Source organism: Halichoeres trimaculatus, unplaced genomic scaffold (assembly GCF_033239565.1).
Source record: "Halichoeres trimaculatus isolate MK-OKI-2021-1 unplaced genomic scaffold, fHalTri1.1 fHalTri1_scaffold_9, whole genome shotgun sequence".
Taxonomy (NCBI): domain Eukaryota; kingdom Metazoa; phylum Chordata; class Actinopteri; order Labriformes; family Labridae; genus Halichoeres; species Halichoeres trimaculatus.
Genome location: NW_027437188.1, coordinates 27631984 through 27659346, shown reverse-complemented (window position 1 = coordinate 27659346; position 27363 = coordinate 27631984). Strand labels below are relative to the sequence as shown.

The window sequence follows — 27363 nt, the reverse complement described above, 5'->3', positions numbered from 1 at the left end:
TTATATAAAAACACATCCCAACGTTAGGTTTGCCCACAGGAACCTGACACTTACTTTTCTTCATTTTAATTTCCTCCTCATCCCATCCTTTTTACGCTCTGCACAGTTCCTCCTAACACTTTGCAGGGAATATTACAAGGCTTAATAAGTGATGAAAGCTTAGTGTATTTAGAAGTCAAGTCTGAGAAAGATGAGCTATATTTAGCCAGTACATCACAGGAACATTTCTTGGTGCTTCATTTCTGTTTCATCTGCTGCATCAAACACCATCAGCTGTATTCTTTAGTTGTTTTCACCATGGCTGAATAACAGATTTTGATGTCAAAACACATGTTTGGGAAATCTGTCTCTGTGTTGCCTCAGGCAGTGCAGTATAGTTTGCCTTTGTATAGGAGCATCACAGAACAGTAGCACAAGAAAGTAGTGTTTGGATTCATTCAAAGTCAGAGATGTCAGCATGGGTTGTAAAAACACAAAACAATGCACTGGATGCTCTACTATTACCTTGCTGTAGTTCCTACATTTGGTGCCCGGGTAGAGTTGTTTTGGCAAGTGAAGCACAAAAAAGGCTTTTGGACAGTTGGAACATTCTCTGTCTTACGTATGGTAGATGACTGTGGATTAGGAGGTTGTATGAGAAAAAGGATTGTATCTTGTTTTACTTTGTCCATGGCAATGCCACCATGTCATTTGGCACATGATGGTAGATTTTAGGAGCTGGTAGGATCTCCCAAGACAAGCTGGTCCTAGATGAGGGGCCAACAAAGTGCAGTTATAGACTCCATATGAAGAACAAGAATAGGCCGGAGGGTCACTAGAGCCTCGTCATGGAGCCAGGCCTTGGAATGGGGCTAGCAGGTGACTGCCTGGTGGCCAGGCCTTCACTCATGGGGCCCAGTCAGGACAAGCTCAAAATGGTGACATGATTTCATCTTTTTATTAAAACACCATCTGCAGGAGAAGACATAGAGGTCTGGTTCAGTGTGAATTGGGAGGTGGTCAAAGGCGGAGGCTTTGACAGCCTAATCCCTGGTTATAGAAACTGGTTTAGTACCTCAGGGTTTTGTTCACAAGTAAGAGGAAAAGGGAGCAAGAGATTGACAGATCAAGGCAGCGTCGGCAGTGATGTGGGCGCTATGCTGGTCCATTTTGGTGAAGAGAGAGCTGAGCTAGAAGTCAAAGCTCTAAATTTACCTGTTAATCTACGTTTTTACCCTCACCCATGGTCACAAGCTGTGAGTAGTGGCTAAAAGAGCAAGACCATGGGTACAAGTGGCTGACATGAGCTTTCTCTGCAGGGTGTCTGGGCTCACCCTTAGAGATAGGAGCTCAGACATCCCGGAGAGGCTTTTTAGTAAAGTGGTTGCTCTTCCGCATCGAGTAGAGCCAGATAAGGTAGTTTGGTCATCTTGTGTGGATGCCTCTCGGATGCCTTCCTGGGGGAGGTGTTTTGGGTATGTCCATCTGCGAGGAGACCCTGGGGTAGACTCAGGACATGATGAAGAGATTATATCTCTTGGCTGGCCTGGAAACCTTTGGTATCCCCCAGAGGAGCTGGTGGAAGTGGCAGGAGATCGAACTCGTAGGTCTTCACTGATGACATTGCTGCCCCAGCCATCCGGGATAAGTAATGGTTGATGGATGGATGGGTACTCTGCAGAGAAAGTAGCATTTTTGGGACTGAAATGATTATCTGCACCTTTAAAAGGGGGCAGTGCCAGCAAGGAAGGCTTGTTGACCTGTCAGTGCTCAGTGAGAAGTTGCAATCTGCATATGGACTGATAGAATTTGTGGGCCATCAAGGTGGTACCAATCAGAAGTAAAGCAATTAAGTATCGTTCTGTTTCTGGGCCTGAAGAGCATCATTTAGTATTTAGTAAACATAAGTGTTGTAAAAGCAGGATGAACACATTCAACCATCCATGCTTATGGGTACGATTTTTAAAAGTGCAAACATTTCTTCACTTGAAGAGTTATAGTTACGACTTCTGGATCAACAATACAGAACAAGATTTTCACAAACCCATTTAAATACGCCCATTGTTCAAGGGGGGTTGTAGTGGGAAATAGCTGAAATTCTGAAGAGGGCATATCTTGAAATGGATTACCGCCCTGCTGTTGGTAATTTTCAAAGTGGACCCACTTCCATTGATCCACGCTTGATTTGGCAGGTCAGTTTTTCTCTCTGTCCTCCTAAACTGAGAAATGACCAAACAAAGACACGCACCAAGAAGGAGAGAGCCAAGTAGATAATGAAGCGCTCAATTATAGCGATACACAGGACACATTTAAAACCAAGCTCCTCCAGCTACTCCTCTGTGCTCTGTTTCTGGAAGTGCCTCCCGTTTTCTTCCTCAGGTCTTAATACAAAGTGCTTTCAAATTAAAGCCATGTATCATTCAGTTATACACAGAATCACTGCAGGCACTTACAGACACCCCGTTCCTCATATGTACCCACAAGCCAGCGCATAATCTGTCTCAATCTTTATCACTCTTCCTTTGTGTCTGTCTCTGCCTCTGTTTTACTGAATAATGAGTAATGAGCTGTTGGGCCAGTCACCGCCTCCTATCAGAGCTGGCCCAATATTCCCATCACAGGAGAAATCATCAAAGACAGACATGTCTGTGCTTCAGTGATCTGATTGAGACTCATAGTAGGTTCGATTTTTGTGTATGTCCCAAAAGAAAATGTGGATTGCTCCCTGTTAATGATTTTTAAGGTTAATCTCAAAGTGTGATACTATGTGTTTTTGTAGTTTAAGTGTAAAAATACACTGCTTTTTTATAATGTTTTGTTAATGTATTGTGGAGCTTCCACCTTGGCTGGGTGTGTCTTGAAATGCTCTTTGTCGTGACAAAAACAATAATGATACAGATAACCCGGGGAATCCAGTGGAGGTTATGGGATGTATTAAAAAAGGTGTTCAGAGAGAGTGATGGAGGCCTCCCACGTTTATTCTTTATGTCATTCACCTTCATGTTTGCCCTCTGTGACTTTATGAATTGTTGAGCCTGTGCTGTTTCAAGTCGACACACTGCAGATGCTTCAAACAGAAAACAGGCAACACTCGCATTAGTTATAACTTCAGAAGAATTCTGCAAGGCAATTATTGCTGCTGCTATTAACAATGTTTGTTACATTAAAGCGTTTTGTCAGCCTTTGTTTATTTGAAAGCCTCCTAGAAATGTAAATATATTCACTGTTCGCTGTTTCAGCACTGGCATGAGTGTATGGGCCACACTAGGTTGTAAATGCAGTGACTTTATTATCATCAGTCATAAGCTGAAATAAGCATTCCTGCATTAATCACATGGACATAAATTGTTTTTCAATAAATGCTTTCTCCTGGTGCCCTTGGGATGCAGGAAGTAAAGCAATACGTGAATGAGAACCAGGAGCTGTGCAGAGCTGCCGCTGAGCATAATTGGTTGTGAATAACTTGGATGCAGTAGCTGCCGTAATAATGTTCTTATCATCCCTTCCATGTCAGGCTCAGTCCCTGCGCTGGGTTTTCCTCTCGCTCTCTATTAATCAGTGCCACGATGCAGGGGCACTTGCCATCCTCCTGCAACCTCAGGGAGCCTCATCATTGATTACACTGACTTGCTGTTGGAGCAGCAGGATGGTCAGGTGTCTGCCTTTGTTGTATCTGTCATCATTACACTGTCCCGGATTCAAAAAGAACATGTGTCCAGTTGAGGCTGAGGTTGAGGGGTTTATCAGATTCGGAAACGAAGAAAGACGTTTGGCAAACTGACCAAAAATCTCCCTGGAAGACTGTTGTTGTTGTTGTTGCGTTGAGCCCAGTTTCTTTCACCTCTGCAAAAGTGAAAGATTTTGTCTGTGTTTCTACCTGGCCGGCTGCACGGAATGAATAAGAAGTGAATGAATGCATGCCAGCTCTCACAGCCAAAATAGAGCCTTTGTGCTAGAATGAAAGTGCTGCTAATCTTAAGAGGATTCATGTTTGTATTGTTGTGTGCAGTAATGTATGCCACATCCGGCATTTTCTGATGTGTCTGATTGAACAGCTTTGCTTTGTATTGATCAGCCTGTTGCATCAGCGTTAATATGCAGTGTATGAGCAAACACCTTTTTTGGTTGAAAAACAAAGAGCTCAGCGTGTCAAATAGGATCCGACAGAGTCACAATTAATCCTTGTGCCAGCCAAACCGAAGCAGCAGGAGCAGCAGCAGTTCTGCGATATGACAGATAATCAATAACATCTGTCATATTCTGTCATTCCTCTTTATTTGCACGACATACATTCACCGGCTGGCAGGGTTTGGAGTCATCAGATGGTGAATGAGCTCCATGACAGGGATGGATTGCAATATTATCCTTACTTGTGTGCCAAAGTGACCTTAAGTTGGCAGCGGCATTCTGGGTAGTTTTAATGAGATGTTGGCCGGTGTGATGGGAAGTGAGGCTGCGGTGACCTTGGGCTTTGCTGCCTGGGATCTATGTTGTGACTAAGACCTGGATGCACACTCTGAGTTTGGATGCAGCTTGAATGATAAAAACCTTTAGGTTGAATAGTCGGAATGACCCTTCCTGAATTTAAAGCATCTTATGTGTATAAAGAGTTTCTGTTACATTTTAATGTGCAGATTCTTAGTGGGAGATGGGCTCTGTGTGCCAATCTCTCTGCGAAGGTGAATCCTGTAAATAAGTACAGAACACACTGTGAGAGAATTTGTCCTTGCTTTTCTGAATGTGAAGAGGCAAAAGCAAGATATCTGTAAGAGAAATATTTGTTGTCTATCTGAAGAGCATTAATAAGGATTTTGGATTCATGAAAAATAAACAAACAGTGAATAAAAACATTACAACATAGAGAAGGAATTGGATAGCAAAGAAAAGACAGTTAAAATATTTCCTCTCTCAGGTATAGTTCTTATCTCCCTCTCTCCCTCCCACTACAGATGGTCCACGGCCGACCCAGAAAGAAATAATTTCTCTGCGGGCGTTCATGCTTCTCTTCCTCAAGCAACTCATCCTGAAGGTATATCCCACCTGTCTTCATGCCTCACAGCCCCTCACACCGTTTGATTTTGAGCTGTGCAGAGGAAATCTGGAGATTGTCAATTCTTTCTGCGTTATCCTTAAAAACATTCTGCCAGTCTGCTCCTTAATACATTCAGAGCTGTTTATTTCATTCCTTCTACAAGCATGTGCTTGGAAGGAAACCAGTTGTGCTCTGACACATTTAATGAACTCATTAATCAAGGGAAAATTAATGAATTACAGTTCTGATAACTATTTAAGCAGATAAGTCATTTATCTGGTAAAGATACCAAACATTTGTTATTTCCAGCTTTACAAATGAGACAAATTGATCCTCCTCTTTGCTCCAGTTAATCAGAATTGATTCCCTGTTGGCTTACTGAATATCAATCTGACTGTGAGCTGTGGATGTGTATGACAGGTGTGTTTTGTTGTTCTGCTGTGATACTGGAAATCTGCTTTCATACTCTAATCAGTTCTGAAATTATTACAGTTCTAGACTTTATAATACATTAAACAAAGTACAATTAAGTATAGAGGGCTATCTTTAAAGATATATATTTAAAACAGTGGCAAAAAATATTTGAACACTTGGCATATTTAACCCTGTATTACAGAACATTTTGTATTTTATACATGAGTTTCAAAGACCTCCATTTAATCAACATGATTAAAAGTTTCCTTCTTTGAAATAGTTTCATTCTTTAAAATAAGCATTTTCTGTACTGAAGGAATACTAAAGACCTTACGAAAATAGTTGCCAAAACTGCTTAATTTATCAAATGTAATACAAAAATATATCATTAACAACATGATATGGCAATGCTTTCATTGTGGGTTTTATTTAAAGGGTTAATAAGCATGTTGTTTTCCATCAAATTAAAATTTTCTGCCTAGTTTTTTGATGGGTCAGGTTTTACAGGGTTAAGAGGTTTCAGTTGTTTAGGTTGAATTGACCTATAAAGTACCAATAAAATGAATTAAATATAATATAATAATAATTAAATAATTAAATATCAACAAAGTCATCAGTATGCTCTATATAACATTAAATAAAGCTATCACAAGGAGATTTAAGTTATTTCCCTTAAAAAAATAACACTGAAAATGATAGACTGAACTCCTTAAGTGTTGATCTCAGCAAATTTGGGTGAGTTGGAAAATTAAGTGGAAAGATCTATTGAAAATTTAAAGGAAAGACTTTGACTTGAATTGCACAAGGCATGGACTAACATTTATGTTGAAGTTCTCATGGAAAATATTAACTTTATGTCAGAGACATGTGCTGCTGTAACTACTGCAAAAAGTGCACAAACTGAATATCAGAGTTAAAAGTAGAGAAAAACAGTCAGACTTACTTCATCTGATGTTTGTTGTGCACAGAGCAACCACCTGCATGTCTCGTGATGATGATTTGGAGGCAAAAAAAGTCAACATTTTCAGATCTGTTTTAATAATTTTGGCCGATAATGTATTTGTGGTGTAACAGGCTTCACAGGAAATGAAGGAAATAAGAGACATTTCATTGCTAGACAAAAAACAAGCTTACCGTTTACATGTTTTTACCAAGCCTTGGGCAAACAAAACTTATCTGTTCAGTCTATTTTGTTGTAGAAACTTCAATTCTCCAGACAGCTGCATCAATTGCTCCCCTAAGGTGTGGAGGTCGAAACACTCACTGTTTCTCCTCCAGTAATTTCTTCCACCCACAGTAACAAAATGGAAAATATTTTGATATTTGTCATTCAGTGACCCTCATCTAATTATTTGCTGGGACCATTGTTTAATTTATGATCTGTTTTCCTATTTTTGCATACTTTTAGGACCGAGGTGTGAAGGAGGATGAGCTGCAGAGCATCCTGAACTATTTGTTAACAATGCACGAGGTACACGAGAGTCTGTCCCTACTCTTAAGTGAATCCACTCAGTGTGTTAGTGTGCCATTATTCTGCACAATGCTTCAAGGTCACATTTCATCTTAAGAGTTTCTAGTCTGAGAGAAGTTTATTTTTCCAGCACTTAAACTAACCAGCCAGGGGAGATGAATCATTTTGATTAGTACACCCCTCCCTCTACCCCCCTTGTCAGCTGAAACAGTGGACCAGGTGTATGTGAAACAGCAGCTGAGACAACAGCCAGGCTCATACATAATGTCTTTGCTGTAGTTGCAGTAACAGAGTCTTAGAGAGAACAAAGAATGTATTCTTCTTCTTCAATGGCTCTGGTTTTGATTTTCTCTGCCTCATTGTCTCTTTCTCTCCTGGTTCATCTGCAGGATGAGAATCTGCATGACGTATTGCAGTTGGTGGTAGCTCTCATGTCTGAGCATCCAGCCTCTATGATCCCTGCTTTTGACCAGAGAAATGGAATACGGTAAGCCCTTCAGGGGGAGACACAATCCCTTGGCTGCTCGGGCACAAAATGAAGAGGTGATTTCACAAAATAAACCTGAGCGCCCAACACTTGTGCTGCTGCTCTGTGCCTATGAGATGTATGAATAATTTACAAGGCAAGAGAGGAAAAAAAAACTATGCATGGAAAAGTAACAAGATTAACATATTGATTTCACAAAATGACACAGATGATCAAGTCCGTCCCATGTGATCCTATAAAATATAAATGCACTCCTTGTGAGTTCCAAGAAATCATTGTGGGAAGACTGCTGCTTTCATTAGGGCTTTCATTTAATCCTAATGTAAATTCTCTCTGCAGGAAAGTGGTTGTCAGCTAACCAGTGCAGAGCCTTTTCATCAACAGGGATATATGTATTCTGTCAACACAGTGTGCTGTTGCCAGCTCTTGCTGCTTGTGTCTATTCCAGGGTAATCTACAAGCTGATGGCCTCGAAGAGTGAAAGCATTCGAGTACAATCCCTCAAAGTCCTCGGGTACTTCCTCAAGCATTTAGGCCACAAGTAAGTATCACACTCCAATAGCTGTTTAGCAGATTTAAACAAAAAATCCATAAGTAGGGGCTCATCTGTTCATTCTTCTCCCCTGAAAATATTTACAAGAGCCAAAAATCTTTTGACTCAATGCCAGCTTTGCAAACAAGGAGCACCTGAATATCTACCTTCTGTACCATAACATTTTTTACTTCATAAGAAATTGACAAGAAATCTCTAAGTTACCATCCCCCCTGGGTGAAATCAATAATAAACTACCCTCTAGGATGTCAGCATATCATCCATGAGCTGCACATTTTTTAAAGAAGGACAGGCGGCCTATGGGTGAGGAGGCTTTCATTCAAAATGCAGGATGCAGGGATGGATGGATGGAGGAGATGAGGGGGTTTTGCCTCTCAGAACGGCTTGGCACCAGCTGCTGTGGTGTTAACTGGTGCCCGCTGAGTGCAAATCTAGGCTGCCCCAGGTGCGAGAACAAGTCCTAAATACTCAAGAGACATGAGGGTTTCGTGAAAGCTTGCCTTTCACTCCTAGCTTAATATCTTTCATACATTTTAAAGCTCCTTTTTCGTTCACCATGGGATTCACTCATAAAGAATTAAACATGTGGCTTGAATTATTTGCTGATGTTATTACTCTTTAATGATTAAATCCCTCATTTTAAAGTCATTAGTTCATTGATGTTTGATCATGTTGGATCTGCAGGGGTTAATAAGTCTAACAATTTTAAAATAAGCCATCTTCAGGTTTGTTTTGCCGGTTAATATTATTGGGGTCATAAAAGTGGAATAGCTGCCTGCTCTGTTCAGGTTTCTGTCTGTTACTTCCAGGACTCTTTCCAAAAACTAAAAGATAAACCCTCACTGACATTAGATTTGAAGCTTTTAGTTGTAGGGACTAACTGTACCTCCTGCTGTGTGAATAACTTATCCATTTTATTACTCTATATTTGATTTCTGCTCATTTAAAAGCACAAATCCAATTTTCATGTTTTAAAAGGAGAGCCCTTATACTTATACTGTCTGAGATGGTGGTTTAAGCTACCTTCAGGAAAATGGGAGTGACTCTATCTGTGTTTACACACATGAAAGCTTTTGAGAAAAGGTCTGGATCCAGCTTTTCATTTTTCCCCTTTTTCAGACGTTTTCTTTGACTTGCACAAATTCTTCCTCTGCTTGCTATGCATCATCACTCTGCCCTTTTCTCCCACATTTCCATATTTTAACAGTTGAGAGAAATGCTCCTCTCCTCCCTAAGTGTCCAATTTGCTAGCCTCTGCAAAACACACACACAAAAAATGTCGACTTATTCGAAAAACTCATCTGGAGGCCATGGAAGGAGCTCCGCTTTAACATTGTGACAGCAGTTCTCGTGCTCTTTGCAGAATCAGTTTGTTTCTGTTCAGCCCGTTCACCTGTGGTACACAGATGTTTCTTGGAGCTATGCCTAGTGACAGACTAACTTCGTTATCCTACAAACCTCCAACAAAATTCCCCAATTTATGACAGCAGGCACTTCCTGACACTTGTCTCCAGAGCCAGGCTCCCTGTAGGTGAGAATAAGGAAGGAAGCAGACGGTACTCACTGATCCTTCAGTGGCTTAGGCAGCTCTAAACAAGGCACTTTACCGTCACATCTGTGTGTGTTTGTGTGTGTGTGTGTGTGTGTGTGTGTGTGTGTGTGTGTGTGTGTGTGTGTGTGTGTGTGTGTGTGTGTGTGTGTGTGTGTGTGTGTGTGTGTGTGTGTGTGTGTCTGTGTGTCTGTGTGTCTGTGTGTCTGTGTGTCTGTGTGTGCGATTGTGTGTTCATCCACAGGAGGAAAGTGGAGATCATGCACACGCACAGCCTCTTCACTCTCCTTGGGGAGAGACTCATGCTACACACCAACACTGTGACCGTGACGACCTACAACACTCTGTATGAGGTAACAAAGCATTTTACTCTCACATGTCACAGTACAAAAGCACCTTTGGTCTTTCCGTACTGGATATATGACTGATGTGTTCCCCCTGCTTCCCACATTAGATTCTGACTGAGCAGGTGTGCACACAGGTAGTTCATAAACCCCATCCTGAGCCTGACTCCACAGTCAAGATTCAGAACCCAAGTAAGTCCAGTTCTGGTCACATTCGTGTATTTTTCTCTTTGAAAGTACTCTGTTCTTGTGTGATTTTAACACAACACTGATGCTGTTGTCTTTGTGTGCATGTGACCTCAGTGATTCTTAAAGTAGTAGCTACCATATTGAAAGGTTCAACCGCCAGCACAGAGCTGATGGAGGTTCGGCGGCTCTTCCTCTCAGACATGATCAAACTGTTCAGCAACAGCCGAGAGAACAGACGGTGAGCTCAACTTTTGCTTTACCTGCTCCTTCAATTATCCTGCAGATTAATACATCAAAGAAATGGATAAAAGCTCAGTGTCCTCCTAAAATCATGTTAAATAGGCTCATACTAGTGTTAAATCATCTTTACTTGTGCACATGTTCTAATGCGTTTCGACAGTGGCTTAATTCAGCTTTCTGTCTGTCTCCCTCTTTTACACTTTCTCTGCCAATCTCTCCTGCTGTTGCGTACACATTTGTTTAAAGCCATATTGCAATTAAATCTTAAGAAATCACTGACCTGGATCAACAGCATGGTTAACCCAGAATTAAAAGGCAGGAAGTTTCTTGTAAAGTGAATCTGTTTTATCAAAAAACAAATCCACTTAATTGATTTACGCTGTCCACTCCTTTTTGATGTCCTCTGTCCTTTAGTTTTGTGAGATTCCACTACTGAATAAACAAATAGCTGAAGAAGTTTATGTTTCAATTTGAATATTCAAATGCAAACTATAACCTGTATCTTTTTTCTATTACAAAAGACGTTAAAGAAGAATAATCAACTCATTTAAACGTATCAAATGACAAACATAACATTTTCATTTATTGATCGTCATTTTTGTGTTGCAGGTGTCTGCTTCAGTGCTCTGTGTGGCAAGACTGGATGTTCTCTCTGGGCTACATCAATCCCAAAACCTCAGAGGAGCAGAAGATCTCTGAGATGGTTTACAATATTTTCCGTATTCTTCTCTACCACGCCATCAAGTATGAGTGGGGAGGATGGCGTGTTTGGGTGGACACACTCTCTATAGCCCACTCAAAGGTGAGTTTGGTTTATGGACTGTGGATGTATCCACAGTGATGTAACCCACTGGTTTATGAACTAACTATCGAAGGCATGAAGGTTTGTGTTTTGTCTATTGCTGTGTTTTAGTCAGTGTTTTAATTTGTGGATCTTAACAAAATAAACAACACGCTGTGGTGAAAAAATTGAAGACTAGTGAATGATACCATAAACAATGTTTGCTGAAATGTTATTTGAAGCGTGTTTTGGGGCCAATTAATCATTGACTTCAACATAATCTGATTTGGCTTTTTTTGCAGAAAAAAGGAGAGTGGCCCCCTGCTGGTCATTATAAATAATGCAAGTGTAAAAATTAAAGTATTGCATTAGCGTCATTGCGTCATTACCATAGTCAATGAAATGTAGGATAAACTGATTATAATTATATAAGTAGTAGAAATACATAAATATAGTATTATAACAATTGATTATAGTTATATATAAACCTTAAAAAGTATTTTTTCTCCTTTTCTGAAAAATCTTGAAGTAGGACTTATACAGTATACTATGAGGCTACCTGTCAGCTTCCTGTTTTTTAGACCGAGAGGCTTTGAACCCTCCAAACAGCTTCCAACCATAGACTGTATAATATATGGATGTAGTCTCTGTGATGTCACCCATCTGTTTCTGATACAGAGTAATGACACCTTTTGTGTTCAGGGGCCATATTGCTGACTCAAAAGGAGGGCTTTGAGCCTACAACAAGTAGCAACTACAGGTGTCAGACATGTCAGTCATGTGAGCTGCAGCTCTGGTTGGGCAAACTCATGATCTTAAAACCCTCTTGACCACTGAGTTGGAAAAAAAACATTTCCCATTCCCTGTACAATGCTTGCCAACAAATAAATTAGTTTCAGGGGGCGCAGATGGCCTTGCGGTCTAGGCCGCGCCCCATGAGGTTCTCCCTTGAGCAAGTGGCCTGGGTTTGGGTCTGGTCTGCGGCCTGTTTCCCGCACGTCATTCCCCACTCTCACCCTGTTTCCATCTCTATCCACTGACCTATCCTCTCTGATTAAAGGCATGAAAAGCCCCCCAAAAAGTAACTTAAAAAAAATAAGGGTGTCAGACCCATGCTGTTTTTTGAACCAGGCTCTAAATACATTTTTAGTGCTGTAAAAGTCTGCTATTTTGGCTTGGTGTATATGTGGTTTCTGGTCTTTCTACAGCCCGCCTCGGACACACAATGAACAATTTAGCACTTGTGCATTGGCCCCATATTTTTCAAACTGGAGGTTGCTGCTTGCTTCTAACATCACTAATTTATTTCCAACATTTCCCCCCTGTCCGTTTCATTACAGGTGACATATGAGGCTCACAAAGAGTACTTGGCTAAGATGTATGAAGAATACCAGCGTCAAGAGGAGGAGAACATCAAGAAAGGGAAGAAGGGTTTGGTCAGCACCATCTCCGGCCTGTCTGCTCAGTCCACCATAAAGGGAGCCGTTGAGATCAGAGAAATGGACGATAACTCCCAGACCCCTGAAAGTGAGAAAGACTATGAGAGTGCAGACCCACGCAACCTTCTGGCTGAAGTCAAGGGGTCTGGGGGCGGAATGGACTCCTCAATAGATGGAGTCAGAGTGGATGTTCATGACCTTCTGGTGGACATCAAGGCTGAAAAGGTAGAGGCTACAGAAGTGAAGATAGATGACATGGATTTGTCCTCTGAAACTTTTGGAGTATCACAGAACGGAGCTCTGGTGGAGGTGGATTCCCTGTTGGATAACGTTTACTGTGCTGCAGTGAAAAACCTCAACAGTAATGTCAACAGTGTGCTGCTGCCCAAGGGCATGGATGACCAGAATGCACCACCTCTCATTACTCTGGATGATGACAAAGACAGCATTTCTAACAGCAACAACTTCCTGTTCAGCAATGTGGCAGACAAGTTGCTTCCTGATCTGAGTCCAGCTGAGCCTCTGGTCCTGCCGAGCCCAGATACTCCTCTTCACACTAACACCAGTGATGATCTGGGCCTGCTCGCCCACATGACGGGCAGCTCTGAGCTCGGGTCTCTACCGAGCATCCTTGAGAAGGATGAGTTTGAACTGCAGGCAGGCTTGGAGGGCATCAGCTCCATGGGGGAGACAGAGGTCTCTTCTAAAAGCTTAGAGATCAGTGAGGTCACAGCTGCAGCCTCATCTGAAGGAGACCCCTCAACTGTTAGGAGCAGCAGTGCAGCAGATGTTACAGGCAACAGCTCTGACGTGGAGAGAGCAGATGATGGTAAAGACAAGGAGATGAGGAGGATACAGACGACGGCTACCACACAGGTCAGTCTGAAGCTAAATGTTATTGATTCATGCAAACTGAGCTGTCCTGTGGTACTGACATAGTGGAATACATTTGACTTGGCTCCCCGTGCTTTCTTATCAAATAGATATTACAGATCCTCTGATTTCACAAGCCTCTGTCAACAGGAAAGCTTAGCCAGAGGGAAATGCAACAGAAGATGAGCAGAATTGTTGAAACATGGCAGCCTCAGGGTCAAAGATTCGAAAGCAGGCAGGGAGGCCATTTGCCACTGTCAGGATGTGTTGGCCTTTGGTGAACATTTCTATATTAACAGACCCACAGGGATCATTCTCTGTCCCAACCCCGCATGTAATGGGGACAGGATGGCCTGGTGCACATTGGGCAATATCCCTCAGAGACTCAGAAAAGTGGGCTGCCGAAATGGAGGAATCAGCCAACAGGAGGGCAGAAATAGACAAAGTATTACTCTGTAGTGGCCGTCTGGGATTGGTTCATTTTTCCCTTCCTCTCATATGAGCTGTGCTCTTTCTCAGAGGTCGGGCTCTTTAGCCTAGACTGGGTCACTGATGGAGAGCTGGTGGGAGGCAGATTTTAATTTTAAACCTTTCACTGCTGTTGCATAATTGCTCATGTTCAATTCATTGCTGCTGCTTCCCAAACAGTCTTTTTTTACACCTTGCTGACTCATTCATCATATGTTTAGAGCTTGCATCAAGCCTGTTGTATTTTTCTCTGCCCACAGGCAGGAGAGGTTATTTAAGGACTCCCTTTCATCTTGCAATTCATCATTTATACAGAATCAGACAGCAGTAGCATCATATATCTCATTAGGGGGTGCACTATTGATTGTCTCTGAATAAAAAGGATTAGAATCTGGCCTGTAAACAGTATCTGATGATGAAAGTCTTTCTGATTAATTGGTCTCCTTTCAGAGTCAGCAGGGCCGCCCAGCCACTCAGACAGAGAGGGACATCCGTGTGGACTTGGGTTTCAGGGGGACACCCATGACGGAGGAACAGCGACGTCAGTTCAGCCCCGGCCCACGCACCACCATGTTTCGCATCCCAGAGTTCAAATGGTCAGCCATGCATCAGAGACTGCTCACTGACCTGCTGTTTGCTCTGGAGAGTGACGTCCATGTCTGGAGGAGGTGTGTGTGTGTGGAGTGCTTTATAGTCTTATGAGAAAAACAGAGCGGTGAACATAGCTCTTTGATCTGCATCAAATTACCTTTTCATATCAGGGCTGTGGTTTAATTTTATGACTGTTTTGAGACAGAAATGGGGAAATTCACAGTTTAATAATGCATTTTTTACACTTTAATTTGCATTAATAAACCTGAAACTGTCATAATATGAAGAATTCTTGTGCCGGTGGTAAATCAGATTTTTTTACCTCCTCCCTGCAGCCACTCCACCAAATCTGTCATGGACTTCGTTAACAGTAATGAGAATATCATTTTTGTCCACAACACCATCCACCTTATCTCACAAATGGTGGACAACATCATTATCGCTTGTGGAGGGATCCTACCTCTTCTCTCAGCAGCCACGTCTCCCTCTGTAAGTAAACCTTACCCTCACTGAAAGGTGATGCCGCCATCTAGTGGCGGTTTAGTATCACTGCTCAGCCTGTGGTCGCTGGTTGTTTACTGCATAACAATAAGTCCTGTGGGAAATTAGACTTTATGTGCTCAGCTTCGCTCTGCTACAATTAATGCTGACTGCATTAGCTTGGTACGATTTCATATGTTTGTAATTAACCCCCCTCTGTGTCTTTCAAATTGCCTTTTATCAATTCACTGCGATGATCAGATTTATTTTGAAGGCTTGCGCTGGAATTGATTTTAATTAATTTCTTATGTTTATTTTTTGTCTGTGCAAATCTGTAGAGAGGTCATTATTCATGGACTCTAAATATTGCTTCTCAAAACACAGATTCATACATATTTCTACATAACACTGTTGAAATAACTGGTCCTGATTGTATCTTCCTAAATGATTCATGCTTAAAACCTTTTGTAATTTAAAACACAAGAGAAGAGGGCTGACAAAAAAGTGTCTGGCTTGATTTGTTTGTTTTAATCTGATGATTGTCTCTGATTACACCACATGTGCAATTCTGTTTAATTTGACTTGTCTCTTTTGCATTTTGTGCAAGACCGAGTTGGACAACATCGAAGCCACGCAGGGCATGTCCTCGGAGACGGCCATCACTTTCCTGTCCCGTCTCATGGTAATGGTAGATGTGCTGGTGTTCTCCAGCTCACTCAACTTCAGTGAGATTGAGGCTGAGAAGAACATGTCCTCAGGTGGCCTGATGCGTCAGTGCCTCCGACTTGGTAAGTTGAATGTCATGTTTAAATGTGAGTGTGTGCAGAGGGGGAGGAGAAACAATTACAGTATCTTTATGTGGGCTTCTTGGAGTCACTGGAAAATTGATGAGCTGCAAAATGCCATGACAGTATTCTCCTCACACAGACTAATAATTCTTCTAATCCCTGAAAATCCTCTGTTTGATCAGCTAAGCTAATTAATTTGAGAGTCCTCAGCTAATTGTTTACTAAATTGGAAAATGTGCAGGGTTTTACTGCAGCTATAAGCAGAGGAAAAAGAAAGGAGCATCATTTTGGAATTCATAAGAAGAGAGGGAAACATTTGCAGTTCAGTCATGTACTCTTTGCAAATGGTAGCCTTTTGTGTCTGTCATTGGAGTGTCTCATAGGACTCCTTTATGTCCTCTCTGCCCTTGTGTGTGTGTGTGTGTACAAAGTCGAGATTTGATGAAAACATTTTATGCAAATTAGATTTTAGCCGAGTTCAGAATCGTTTAGGATTTAAAGTTACATGAAATGACTTTTAGTTTTGTACTTTAATGACATTTTAAATATTTTTTAGACGTATCATGACTAAATAAAAGGAGTATTTGTGTCTTTTTTGTGTGTGACTGTGAAAATGTGTCAGTGTCTATATCTGTTAGCGCCTCTGGGTTTGTATGTGTGTACAAGCCTGTGTTTGCTAGATTGTTGACTCCAAGTTGTGCTCAGGGGGATGGAAAATAGCCTTCAGACTTCACAGTGTCCCTGTTGCAAACTTGCAATTTCTCATCACAAGCTCAGTGTGAAATCAGTCTGGCTGCTGATTTTACTCCTGCTCTGTGTCCCGGCAGCCTGGAACAAATAGTCATCAGAGAACACTGATTAGTTTAAAGGAGGCCATGCATGTTATAGACATTTAATTTCCATTTGAGTCTGAAATGAGAGCTTCAGTGTATGTGTGTGTATGTGTGTGTGTGTGTGTGTGTGTGTGTGTGTGTGTGTGTGTGTGTGTGTGTGTGTGTGAGTGTGCGTGTGCGTGTGTGTGTGTGTGTGCGTGTGTGTGTGTGTGTGTGTGTGTGTGTGTGTGTGTGTGTGTGTGTGCATTTGTGTGTGCAGTGTGCTGTGTGGCTGTTAGGAGCTGTCTTGAATGCAGGCAGAGACACAGGGACAGGGGAAATAAGTCCTCCGTTCTCAACAACAAGACTCAGGAAATCCTGATAAATGCTGCAACTGCCAGCAAGGTAGGATGTGATGTCATCACTCTGGTGCGCCTTGTTAAACATCTGATCCACACAATGCATTTTACTTTAGACACACTTTAACCACATTTTACAATGAAACCTGAGGAGTGACATCTTGTCAGCTCTCGTACATTAAATTTATTCTCCTATCTGTGTTTTTATCAAAGTATTAGATGATGAAGATGTGAGTGCTGCTGGCCTCAAGGTTTAAGTGCAGGCCTCATTTACAGGGGCTTTGGTTTTAATGTCATGTATCTTTTTATCAAGCATTCATGTCTTCCTTTAAATCTGATTTTTTGTGATCCTTTTTTGTTATACTTACAATTGTGTTTTATATATCTTGACTGATAGTTTTAAAATAAAGTGATGAACAATCCAAACAATAATAAAAGATAAAGAAAAAGAAAAAGAGGGAAAATAGCCCAAAGTGTTAAAAGTCCAAAGGGTTAAAATATGAAGAGATACTGATGATCTAGAAAAAATATTTGGGTCTGAAATGGAGAAGTATTTTTCTAAAAAGAGGACAGAGGATATCTAACTAAAATGATTTTTTTTTTCATATGTATTGAGGTTAATGTGAATTAAACAGATAGACAAATGAAAATATATATTTTTTACATTTATTCTTCATATCCATAGAGATAAGTGACACAACAAACAAATATGGGAACAAAAATACAACTGTGACCTCCAGTCTTTAGTTTACCTGAAGTCATAGTTTCCCTCCCTCCACCTCCCATCTCAGCCCTTCCCTTATGCACTTTTAATCTTTAGATATATTTAGTTGTGTGTAATGAATTATCTACTGTTCTGGTTTTTATGGTAGCAAGATTTGATATCGGGGGCATCCAGGTCTTGGTAAAACATCTCTTATCATCTCCAAGTGGAGCGTTTCAGTTAGGTCATTTAGCCACATCTTGAAAATAGGGGCTTAAACATTCTTCCATGGCAAAAGTATCAGCTTGGCCGGTGTTTTAAGACTGTAAGAGAGAAAACCATGTTTTGTGTTGCTCAGTTTTATAGATGATCCGGATGTACCAGGGATAATCAGAGAAGGCCCCGTCTCAATACGTATATTCAGAACTTCAAACAAAGTGTGATGAATATCAGACCAAATATGGTGTATTTTTGGACTAATTTGCCATCAAGGCATGACATTTATCACAATTGTTCTTGGTCAGTGGTTTGATTCCCTGCCTGGACCACTTGCTGCATGTCTTGCCCCTCTTATAAAAAGGTAGTTGAGCTGTATTCCAGTTCCTCATATTCCTGTAAAAAGAAAAGTAGATGCAAAAAACTGGTGACTGAGGCTTCCACTGAGCAGAGTAGCATGTCATATTGTGTTATCTCTCTGCCTTAGACAGCCATAGAGACTGTCCCTAGTAACCTGTCTCCCATCAAGGACCCTGATCGCCTTCTGCAGGATGTGGACATCAATCGACTGCGTGCTGTGGTGTTTCGTGACGTGGTAAGTTTGTGCATGCGTTTAACTTTCAGATTTCGCTGCAAGGAGAGGATGAAAGCAGGTTTTGTCTGTTTGCATAGACTGGTGTGCTGGGTAAAAGGAAATTCACAAAAGGTTAAGTGTCAACTGTGCTAAAATACATACTCTCACATCAGGGTGTATAAAGATCAAATTACTCACATATAGGGGCGTCAAAAAATTAGGCTCCTGTCTCATATCTTGGATGTTCCTGGAGCAGCTAAATAGCATGCAACAATGTCAGTAATTTTTTGTGAAAACTTAATTAGTCTGTAAAATGTTGAGTTTAATGGTAATGACTGAAGTATAAGGGACAGCAATATTTAACTACAAATTAATTAATTAAAAATAGAACTAATTGAACAAATATAAACTTTATGAATTAAAAAAAAATTGTTATGAGGAAATGTAGAGTAAAGATTTAAATGAATTTAGCACATTTATTGCTTTATTATTGAGGGGATGTTAAAATACCTGGATTGAGGACAAGCCCAAAACACTGAATTTTCAACACACAGAAAAAGTATTACAATGTCTAAAATGTCATCATTGAGACACAGTTATTTTTATATAGCTTCTTCAACCCTAACTAATTTTGTAAAAAAAAAAAAAATTATATATATATATATATATATATATATATATATATATATATATATATATATATATATATATATATATATATATATATATATATATATATAATTGCAGCATTTTACGTATTTTTGCCATTTTACCACGTATGATGCTGAACAGACCCAGCAAAATAGTGAGTGCCATAACTGTGTGGTGATTTCTCTTCACAGGATGACAGCAAGCAGGCCCAGTTCCTTGCTTTAGCTGTGGTCTACTTTATCTCTGTCCTCATGGTCTCTAAGTACCGTGACATCCTGGAGCCCCAGCGAGAGACTGCAAGAATAATCAGCCAATCAGGACGCGGCATGCGTCCAGAGATCAACTCACCAACCAGCACAGGTGTTGACAGCCGTGCCCTACCTTTCTTCCTCTTCCTCTTCCTCTTCTATCCATTCTTCCTCCAATCAAACTTGCAGTCACTGTGTCATAAAAAAGTCTAATGTGTGAGTGTCCCTGCTCCTTTGTGATACACCGCTGGTGGCTCAGATGAGAGCTCATTCAGAAAAATAACAGGGATACCCTGCCCGCTCTCCACTGATTCAAATATGATTTATTTATGAGCTCTGCTAATTGCACCACGCAGAATTTAAATGTGGAAGCAATCGGGGACTGAGGCTGGAGATGGTAGTTATGAACTTGAATAGGCATCATCCTTCTCTCTGAAATGAAAGGTAGTTTGTGCTCAAAGTCATAAATCATGCATTAAGTCAGTTGAAAGGAAATCAGTGGCTGCCTACAAAGGTTTATAGAAATGTCTGATGCGGTGCCAACCTGCTTTTAGGAGATGCACGAGCGAGCATACTTTATCAACTTCCATTCAGACAAAAGGTGAGGGAAGTAAAGGGAACATGAGGAAGAGAGGAGGGGCCACAGGAACTATGGAGGTGTTATTTGAATGACTCGGGACACACAGAGAACAAAGAAAGAGGAGATGAGCGACGAGAAGTTGAGAGATGGGAAAGCAGCAGCATGCTGACCAACTACTGTGGGGTTTTGGGGCAGTGGAGCCAGCCTTGCTATTTTCAGCCCCATCTGTCAGTGCCCATTAGGCAAGCAATCCACCAGAGGAGAATGGGATCATAGAGGTTGCTAGGAGGAGAAAGGCACACTGCCGCCTTCATAAATTTCACCAGAAAATAGGGGATTTTTCCAGACGGCATGTGGAAAGCGAATGTCTGATAGACCAGGAAGCCAGACTAGTTGCTGGCTAAATCAGGCCCTGCTGACCTCGTTAGGGGGCATGTGATGAATATTAATAACTGGCTGGCCTTGCATCTAGGTAAACAGAGGGCAAAAATGAACTACAGTGGAATCAGAGAGGCACCTCTGCTGATTTGGGGGAAAATCTACATTTTCAAAAAGTGAAGAAAAAGATTTTTGGTGCATGTTATTTACATAAAATATTTTCATAATGTAATGTAGTTGAATATACAGTACAATCTACCTCAGTGTATAATATACCATGTACCAGAATAATGGAGCAGCAATCTGACTCCTGTCACTGTTTCTAATCAGTTAAATAGGTTTGCCTCCTGAGGCTCTAGGCATGAGGAAGCTGAAGAAAAGGATTCATGTTTTATTAGCATAGAGGGAGAATAACAGGGAGATAATCTCAGCAGAGGAGCAGAGCTTCTGGAGAGAGATCTAAGAAGCTGCGTCGCCTCATGGCTCATTCTTCACAAGCTAAATTTACTCTTTGACGATGAATGTAAAGAGAGCTCTGGAATGCAGTTTTATTCATTTTTGTTTGGCAATGAATTACTGAGTTTTATACCCCCATTGCTTACCTCTCTTGACAGATTTTATGTTAATTTGGAAAGCATAATGAAGGCTAAATATGGTAAATACTGCTTGTGTGATATGTTAAGCAATAAAGAGGAGAGGGATTGACAGAGGTTTTTACACATAGCTAATTTATCCAGAAAGAAAGATATTTCTAATATATGCATTTCAAAAGATAGCTCTAGTTTCTCTGATGAAAAGGTTTGATTTTAGGATGTCTGTTTGTCAAAGGTTTGAAGAGGTCAGATTGCACCAAAGGGGGCAAGTTTGTTTTTTTTCTCAGCCTTGCTTTGTCTATAAATAATTGCCTGATATTTTGATGTTTGTCCAGCTGGAAATCTCCCTCTCTTTTTTTTCTGTGTGTGATCATTTGTGTTTAATTTACAGAAACACCCCTGGTATTCAACAGCAGTAAGGATCACTTTGGGCCCTTTGAAAACCACAACATGGAAAGCTCCCTCCCCCACACAGACTCTGGAATCGAAGATGAGCAGGTAGCCAGTGTCCTGAATGGCTCTGCTCTGGACCACGGCATGGGAGGGCCGGACGCCATGAGCGAGCTCATATCCACACTGTCCTCAGAGGTGAAGAAGTCCCAGGAGCGTTTGACTGAATCACCCAGCGTGGAGTCCCTGAAATCGCCCTCCTCTATCATCAGCATCAGCCAGCCCAAGAGGGGCATCAATGTAAAGGAGATCCTGAAGAGCCTGGTAGCAGCTCCAGTGGAGGGCATGGAGGCTGGACTGGAGCCGTTGACCTACCCAGACCCTACTGCCAAGGCCCAGGCCCAGGCCATGCTGCCTATGCAGTTTCACTCTTTTGATAGGTGAGAAAGTGACATCAGTAGATACACTGCCCGGCCAAAAGAAAGGTCACACACTCTAATATTTTGTTGGACCGCTTTTAGCTTTGATTACAGCACACATTGGCTGTTGCATTGTTTTGATCAGCTTCTGCAGTGTCACAAGATTTATTTCCATCCAGTGTTGCATTCATTTTTCACCAAGATCTTGCATTGCTCATGGTAGAGTCTGACCACAGTCAGTCAGCAATCAGGGAGGCTAAAAGGCTTCTCTTTGCTAGGAAGCATAAAGATTGGCTCTGGAGCAATGGAAGAAGGTCATGTGGTCTGATGAGTCCAGATTGACCCTGTTCCAGAGTGATGGGCCATTAGGGTAAGAAGAGAGGCAGATAAAGTGATCACCCATCATGCCTAGTGCCTACTGTCCAAGCCTGTTGGGGCAGTGCTATGATCTGGGGTTGCTGCAGTTGGTCAGGTCTAGGTTCAGCAACAGTTTGTGCTCAAAGAATGAGGTCAGCTGACTACCTGAATATACTGAATGATCAGATTATTCCATCAATGGATTTTTTTCTTCCCTGATGGCACGGCCAAAGAGTGGTTCAGGGAGCATGAGACATCATTTTTACACATGGATTGGCCTCCACAGAGTCCAGACCTTAACCCCATTGAGAATCTTTGGGATGTGCTGGAGAAGGCTTTGCGCAGTAGCCAGACTCTACCATCATCGATGCAAGATCTTGGTGAAAAATAAATGCAACACTGGATGGAAGTAAATCTTGTGACACTGCAGAACCGGATAGAAATAATGCCAAGGCAAATGCGTGTCGAAATATTAGAGTGCGTGATCTTTTTTTTTTTGGTGGTGACTTTTTTTTGGGCTGGGCAGTGTATATATAACAGAGGCTTTTCTAAGACCAGTTTCTAGCATTATCTTTTCAGGGTCCTAATACTTATCACAAAGTTATGCTGTTTTGCCAAATTATTTGTGAAAGCTATACTCAAGTACAACTTCACAACATGCTCTATGTTGCTCTTCTGATAGCCTGGCTAAAGACCAAAATAACAACTTCTCATCAGTTTATGACTAAATTCTTGTAATTTTATGAGATTATTCTCTTATTTTTCTTTTGTTTAACATGGCCTTAATCCTCCATCGTCTGACACACTTTCATGTGCTATTGTACAGATGTAGTGTTGAAAACTTTATCATGAATTCAACATTAATTTTACATTAGCCGTGTTCAGATATGAAGATTAGAGTTTTCTAATATGTATTGTTATCTTTACAGATGTTAAAGCAAGCTACCTGTTTCTTGGAAAGGTAGACAAAAAATAACTTCATCGAAGCCAAAAAAAAAAGATAACAGCAGAATAATGCAGATCTTTGAAAGCATAATTTTCTTTGGAAAGCTGTTGCTGCGTGTGTTTATTTGTGTCTTCTTTCTATCAAATGACCGTAAAATACTGAGCTCTGGGTTTATCCATGTTATCCAGAGTGCCACTAATGCTTTCTAAGCAGCATGCAGAACATTATTCTTTTCAAGCCACTTGCATTGTGCTCGTCCCCCATGGCAAGGAATTCCTGTGTTTGGAAAGGTCTCAGAAGCAGTGTGGCGCTGCTGCAGTTTATTTACATTCCTGGATTAGATAAAACCACACAGTAATCTTTCTGGATTTGTGAGTTTACAAACCTGCTCCTGCAGGGATTTCATGCCTCAGCTCCCCCCTGATCCCTGTCTCCTTCGGTTGGGAAAGTTTTGAAAATCATTATTTCCCTGGAAGTGATTTGAGGTGGTTTAACACAAACAAAAATCTCCTCCAATCCTCTGGACACCACTGCTTTGGAAGAGTTTACGTGTGTCTGTTTAATCACTGGTGGGCCTCAGAGCGACAGTAGAGGACACACTGAGTCACCATGAGGCCTCCCTTCCTCTTTAATGCATACTGCTGCCGATATGGGCTAAGGTGAGCCTGATGAATAGGAGAGGAGATGAAGGAGTGTGGGGAGAGAGGACAGCTGAGAGGGTGGGGGTCTCCAGGGTGTTGATGACAGATTAAACAGAAGCGGCCTCACGCCACACCGTGGCCAGCCCTGTCGCCCTCACTGCTCACAGCCGTAATGGGAACTGGCAGCCTGAAATGAGTCGCCACAGCAAAGTGTATTATTTTTGAAATGCTTTCACACAAACCCTCCTGCCCACATATACAACTTTGTCTCCTGCTTTTCATGTCACTCCCCCTCCTGCCTGTATTTGCTGTGTCTAATTGTTTGCCGCCTGCCAGCGAAATGAGCTGCCAGACATGGACAGGCCTTTCATTTGTCTGTCAGGGTGGGAATAGATTAGGAGTGACAACATCAAAAAAGAGAAAGGAGAGAAAAAATGGCTTAAAGTGGAGTGCACAGAAACCCTCATCACAGTTTCCCCTCTACTAGAGACCTTCATGGACGAGGGGCTTGAATTGTGTAACAGGAAAACAAAACCTTCTCTTCCTTTTGTTCTCCTCTTGCCTTTTCTTCCTCTTGTCCCCAAAAATGCTGAAAGATTAGCTCTTTGTTGTATTTTTACGATGTGTTTTTGGATTTTCTCCCACTGTAGGTTTGAATTGAAAATGCATGTTCTCCTTTACTATTTCTTGTATCTTTTTATACTACACTTCAATTAAAAATTAAATTCTATACAATATGTTTGAATTATAAAGAGAATATTTCGCTGGTTGTACTTTTACAATGCAGTCATCTTCCAGAGCCGCAGCGCTCATTAATATTAATCCCAAGATTAATCCTTGTTTTATTCTCTGCAACTCAATTAAGACAATTCTATTAATAAGATATGTGCTAGATAATCTATACATGATTCATGAGCACTCAGTGAATGAATTATTCATTAAAAGAGGTTCATGTTTTATCAGCATCCTGTAGATGTAACGGAAAGGCCCAGATACACTAGCTGTGCAGGAAAAAGATGGTTGGTCTCCTCCTGGAAGATGAAAGCACAGGATAATGTTTGGAAAGCAAGATTAAATTCATGTCCTCTGCTGACCATAAGAAAACTCTTGGGATGCTCTGATATCTGTCAGAGATTCTACAGAGGAGAGCAGATCTTCTAAATAAATGAAAGTCGCTATCTGTGAAGCTGAATCTCAAGAGATGATGCTATTTGGTTAGCTTTCCCAGTCTACCAATGTGATAACGTTTATTTTGGTCTGCTTCTTTGAAAACATGCTGCTACGTTTATGAGTTCAGTCTTTAGTGTTGTATAATGTATCAGTAAATGGGTCGAGATTGAGAAATTCCATGTTAAAATGATGATTTTGAGAAATTTGGAAGGACAAGTAACCCAAGCTAACCTCCCAAAAACTGACTTACATAAAGGCCAAGTTTAGCCTATTTCTTTGGAGAGCAGCATGTTTTACTTAATCTATGAGATGGATTGTGGATATTATAGCAACATAAAACAGTTAGACTCTGTTGTTTTGGGAAGGAAGGATAGGGATTTGCTCCAGATGACAGCAGGCTTAGCTTGTGACAGAGCAGAGACCTGGCCTGTGTCACCCAGAGTAACGGCCGGAGATTGGACAGGACATTATCTGGCACCCTCACAGACCCAAAGGCCAACTGCAGACCCGATAAGGACAAGCTCTCCCTCTTTCTTGTCAGGGAGCCTTTGCAGGGCCAAGTTCACTGCATCATCTCTAATCCTCAGCCAATCAGATTGCAAACAGAGGTCTGGAGGACTGGGAGCGTGTGTGCGCCCGTGTGTCTGTGTGTGTGTTTTCATGCACTGTTACATGGGGTCATGAGTGTATCTTTCATCTCAAGCCTCCAGAAGCTTACCTTTACATGTTTCATTCATGAGCTTTGGGCTTTTCCATTTCACAGCTTCAGTCTGCAAATAAGAGTGAGGCCACTCCGCACTATGTCAGCATTAATAAATGTGTTTTTAAATGTTCTTTTTCCCATTAGTTTAGTTTTATAAGGTAGAGATTTAAAAAACAACAATAATCTGAAAATCTTTTGCAATAAACAATTTCTTTTCAGTTGTTTGATTGGTAAAATTTGAATTGGGACGACCTAAACTCCATGGCCATATGAAAATGAAACAATTGAACAAGAGTGTCTTTAAAAATAGTTCAGTGTTATCATCAAATATTCATTTTTCTGGAAAGATGCCATTGAATTACTTTAAAAAGACAAAAAAAAATACAAAAAGGTATTTATTAATCTCTAGCAACTTTTTGGGGAAGGTAGGGCTATTCTTGATTTCTTCTTCATTTTTGTGATCTGAGCAGCAGCGTATCATTGGGGGGGCCAGGCTGGGCTTAGCTGCCCACTTCTTGCCTTCTTGGCCGAGCCAGTCAAGCTGCTTTTTTCATTAAAAAATCTGTTATTATTATAGTTTGTTCAGTCTTTGTTTGCCATGTGAATCCCTTCGCAGGTGAGGACATGTGGAGGGGAACTTTTGTGCCTCCTGTGACACTAAACGCTATTATGCTATATATGAAAATAACTGTGTGGCCTGCTCACTTTTATTCAGGTCCTGCTGGAGGTTAATGTTTGTCTGACTACCAAGTCCAAACTGCTTCACCAGATGAAAATATGTAAGATGGCAGGTCAGTCACTTGAGAGTCATTTTGAATCAGTCCACAGTAAAAACATTTAAAAGATGCTAATGCAATGAGCTGCTTAATCAGTGAATATGAACCGTTAACATAAAGCCTGAGACATGGGTCTAACTGGCGCACCAGTCAGGTCTGAAATTGAACACGGCGCTAAATCCCAGATCAAACATTTGTTGAGGGAACTCTGGATTGGCTGTTTGGTGTTAGAAATAATTTAAATTGTGTGTGTCTTTACGTCTTTTCTTCTATAATGCAACTCGAGCTGAGAAACCAAATTCAGAAACATCTCTCATCAGCGTTTCACCCTCAAACCGGTGTCTGTCACTGAGTCATCTAGGACATTATCTCGGACAATTTTATCAATTATTCTCATGCGTTGAGCCATCAGCTGATTGATTTATTGCAAAATTAAGATCACATTCAATGGAAAAGCTTACAACGCTAAATTATTCGGGCTAAGAACTTATTTGTGCATGATGTGGAAATGTCACCATGTCATTCTTCTGTGACAGTAATTCATCTGCTACTCCAGTAATAAACTTTGTCGATTACGATTACATCTTCAATGAAACTCATCAGTTTTCAGCTTAAAGGCATTTCTTTCATCTGGAGTGGAAGTCATGGCACTCATATACTGCTGTGTTGATGTTGCACCCCCTTTTCTTGGTGAAGTGGTTTATGCGTACTTGTTATCCTGGAAGCGGAGACAATGGGAACATAGCCTGGGACTCATCCTCAACAAGGAGCTGGAAATGGACAGAATATAGATCAGCAGATGAAATGAGAGTCATGATGTGATACCAACAATCTGTTCTCATCTATTCTCCAAATTCTGGATTGTTTTTCATGTTTGACTTTCTTCCTTTGTCATATGGTGATGTGAAGTTATATCTTTATTAGCATCCCTTTTTACATTATTATTAGTGTTAGAAGAAGTACTAGTTCTTCATGCAGTCACTTAAGTGTAATAATGCAGCATTTAAAGCCTTGTTGGATAAAAGTCAGGGGCATCTGTTGAATTGCTTCTGGAGGACTTCTCTCTGGGATCTTGGGTTTTCTGAGCTGATCCTCCAGAGGGTTGGCTCTGGCGAAAGCAGATGTAAGGGAAAGTGTAGAGGCTGGCTGGCTGGCTGGTCTCTTACCCT

At 41.1% G+C, this 27363-nt stretch overlaps 1 protein-coding gene across 3 annotated transcripts in view; it reads left to right on the top strand.

The window, feature by feature from the left end:
* nbeab (neurobeachin b) overlaps nt 1-27363 on the top strand; it is a 227917-nt gene that overhangs the window by 100233 nt on the left and 100321 nt on the right. For 2 of the 3 annotated variants that reach the window (XM_074680125.1, XM_074680126.1), the window contains exons 14-29: nt 4929-5008; nt 6834-6896; nt 7286-7383; nt 7832-7924; nt 9730-9838; nt 9940-10021; nt 10133-10256; nt 10868-11060; nt 12380-13354; nt 14270-14487; nt 14746-14899; nt 15498-15678; nt 16771-16895; nt 18256-18363; nt 19185-19353; nt 21184-21622. In XM_074680125.1, the coding sequence (XP_074536226.1) occupies nt 4929-5008; nt 6834-6896; nt 7286-7383; nt 7832-7924; nt 9730-9838; nt 9940-10021; nt 10133-10256; nt 10868-11060; nt 12380-13354; nt 14270-14487; nt 14746-14899; nt 15498-15678; nt 16771-16895; nt 18256-18363; nt 19185-19353; nt 21184-21622 (3211 nt within the window). The remainder of the gene's footprint in view (nt 1-4928; nt 5009-6833; nt 6897-7285; nt 7384-7831; nt 7925-9729; nt 9839-9939; nt 10022-10132; nt 10257-10867; nt 11061-12379; nt 13355-14269; nt 14488-14745; nt 14900-15497; nt 15679-16770; nt 16896-18255; nt 18364-19184; nt 19354-21183; nt 21623-27363) is intronic. The other variant, XM_074680127.1, reaches the window with a different exon arrangement.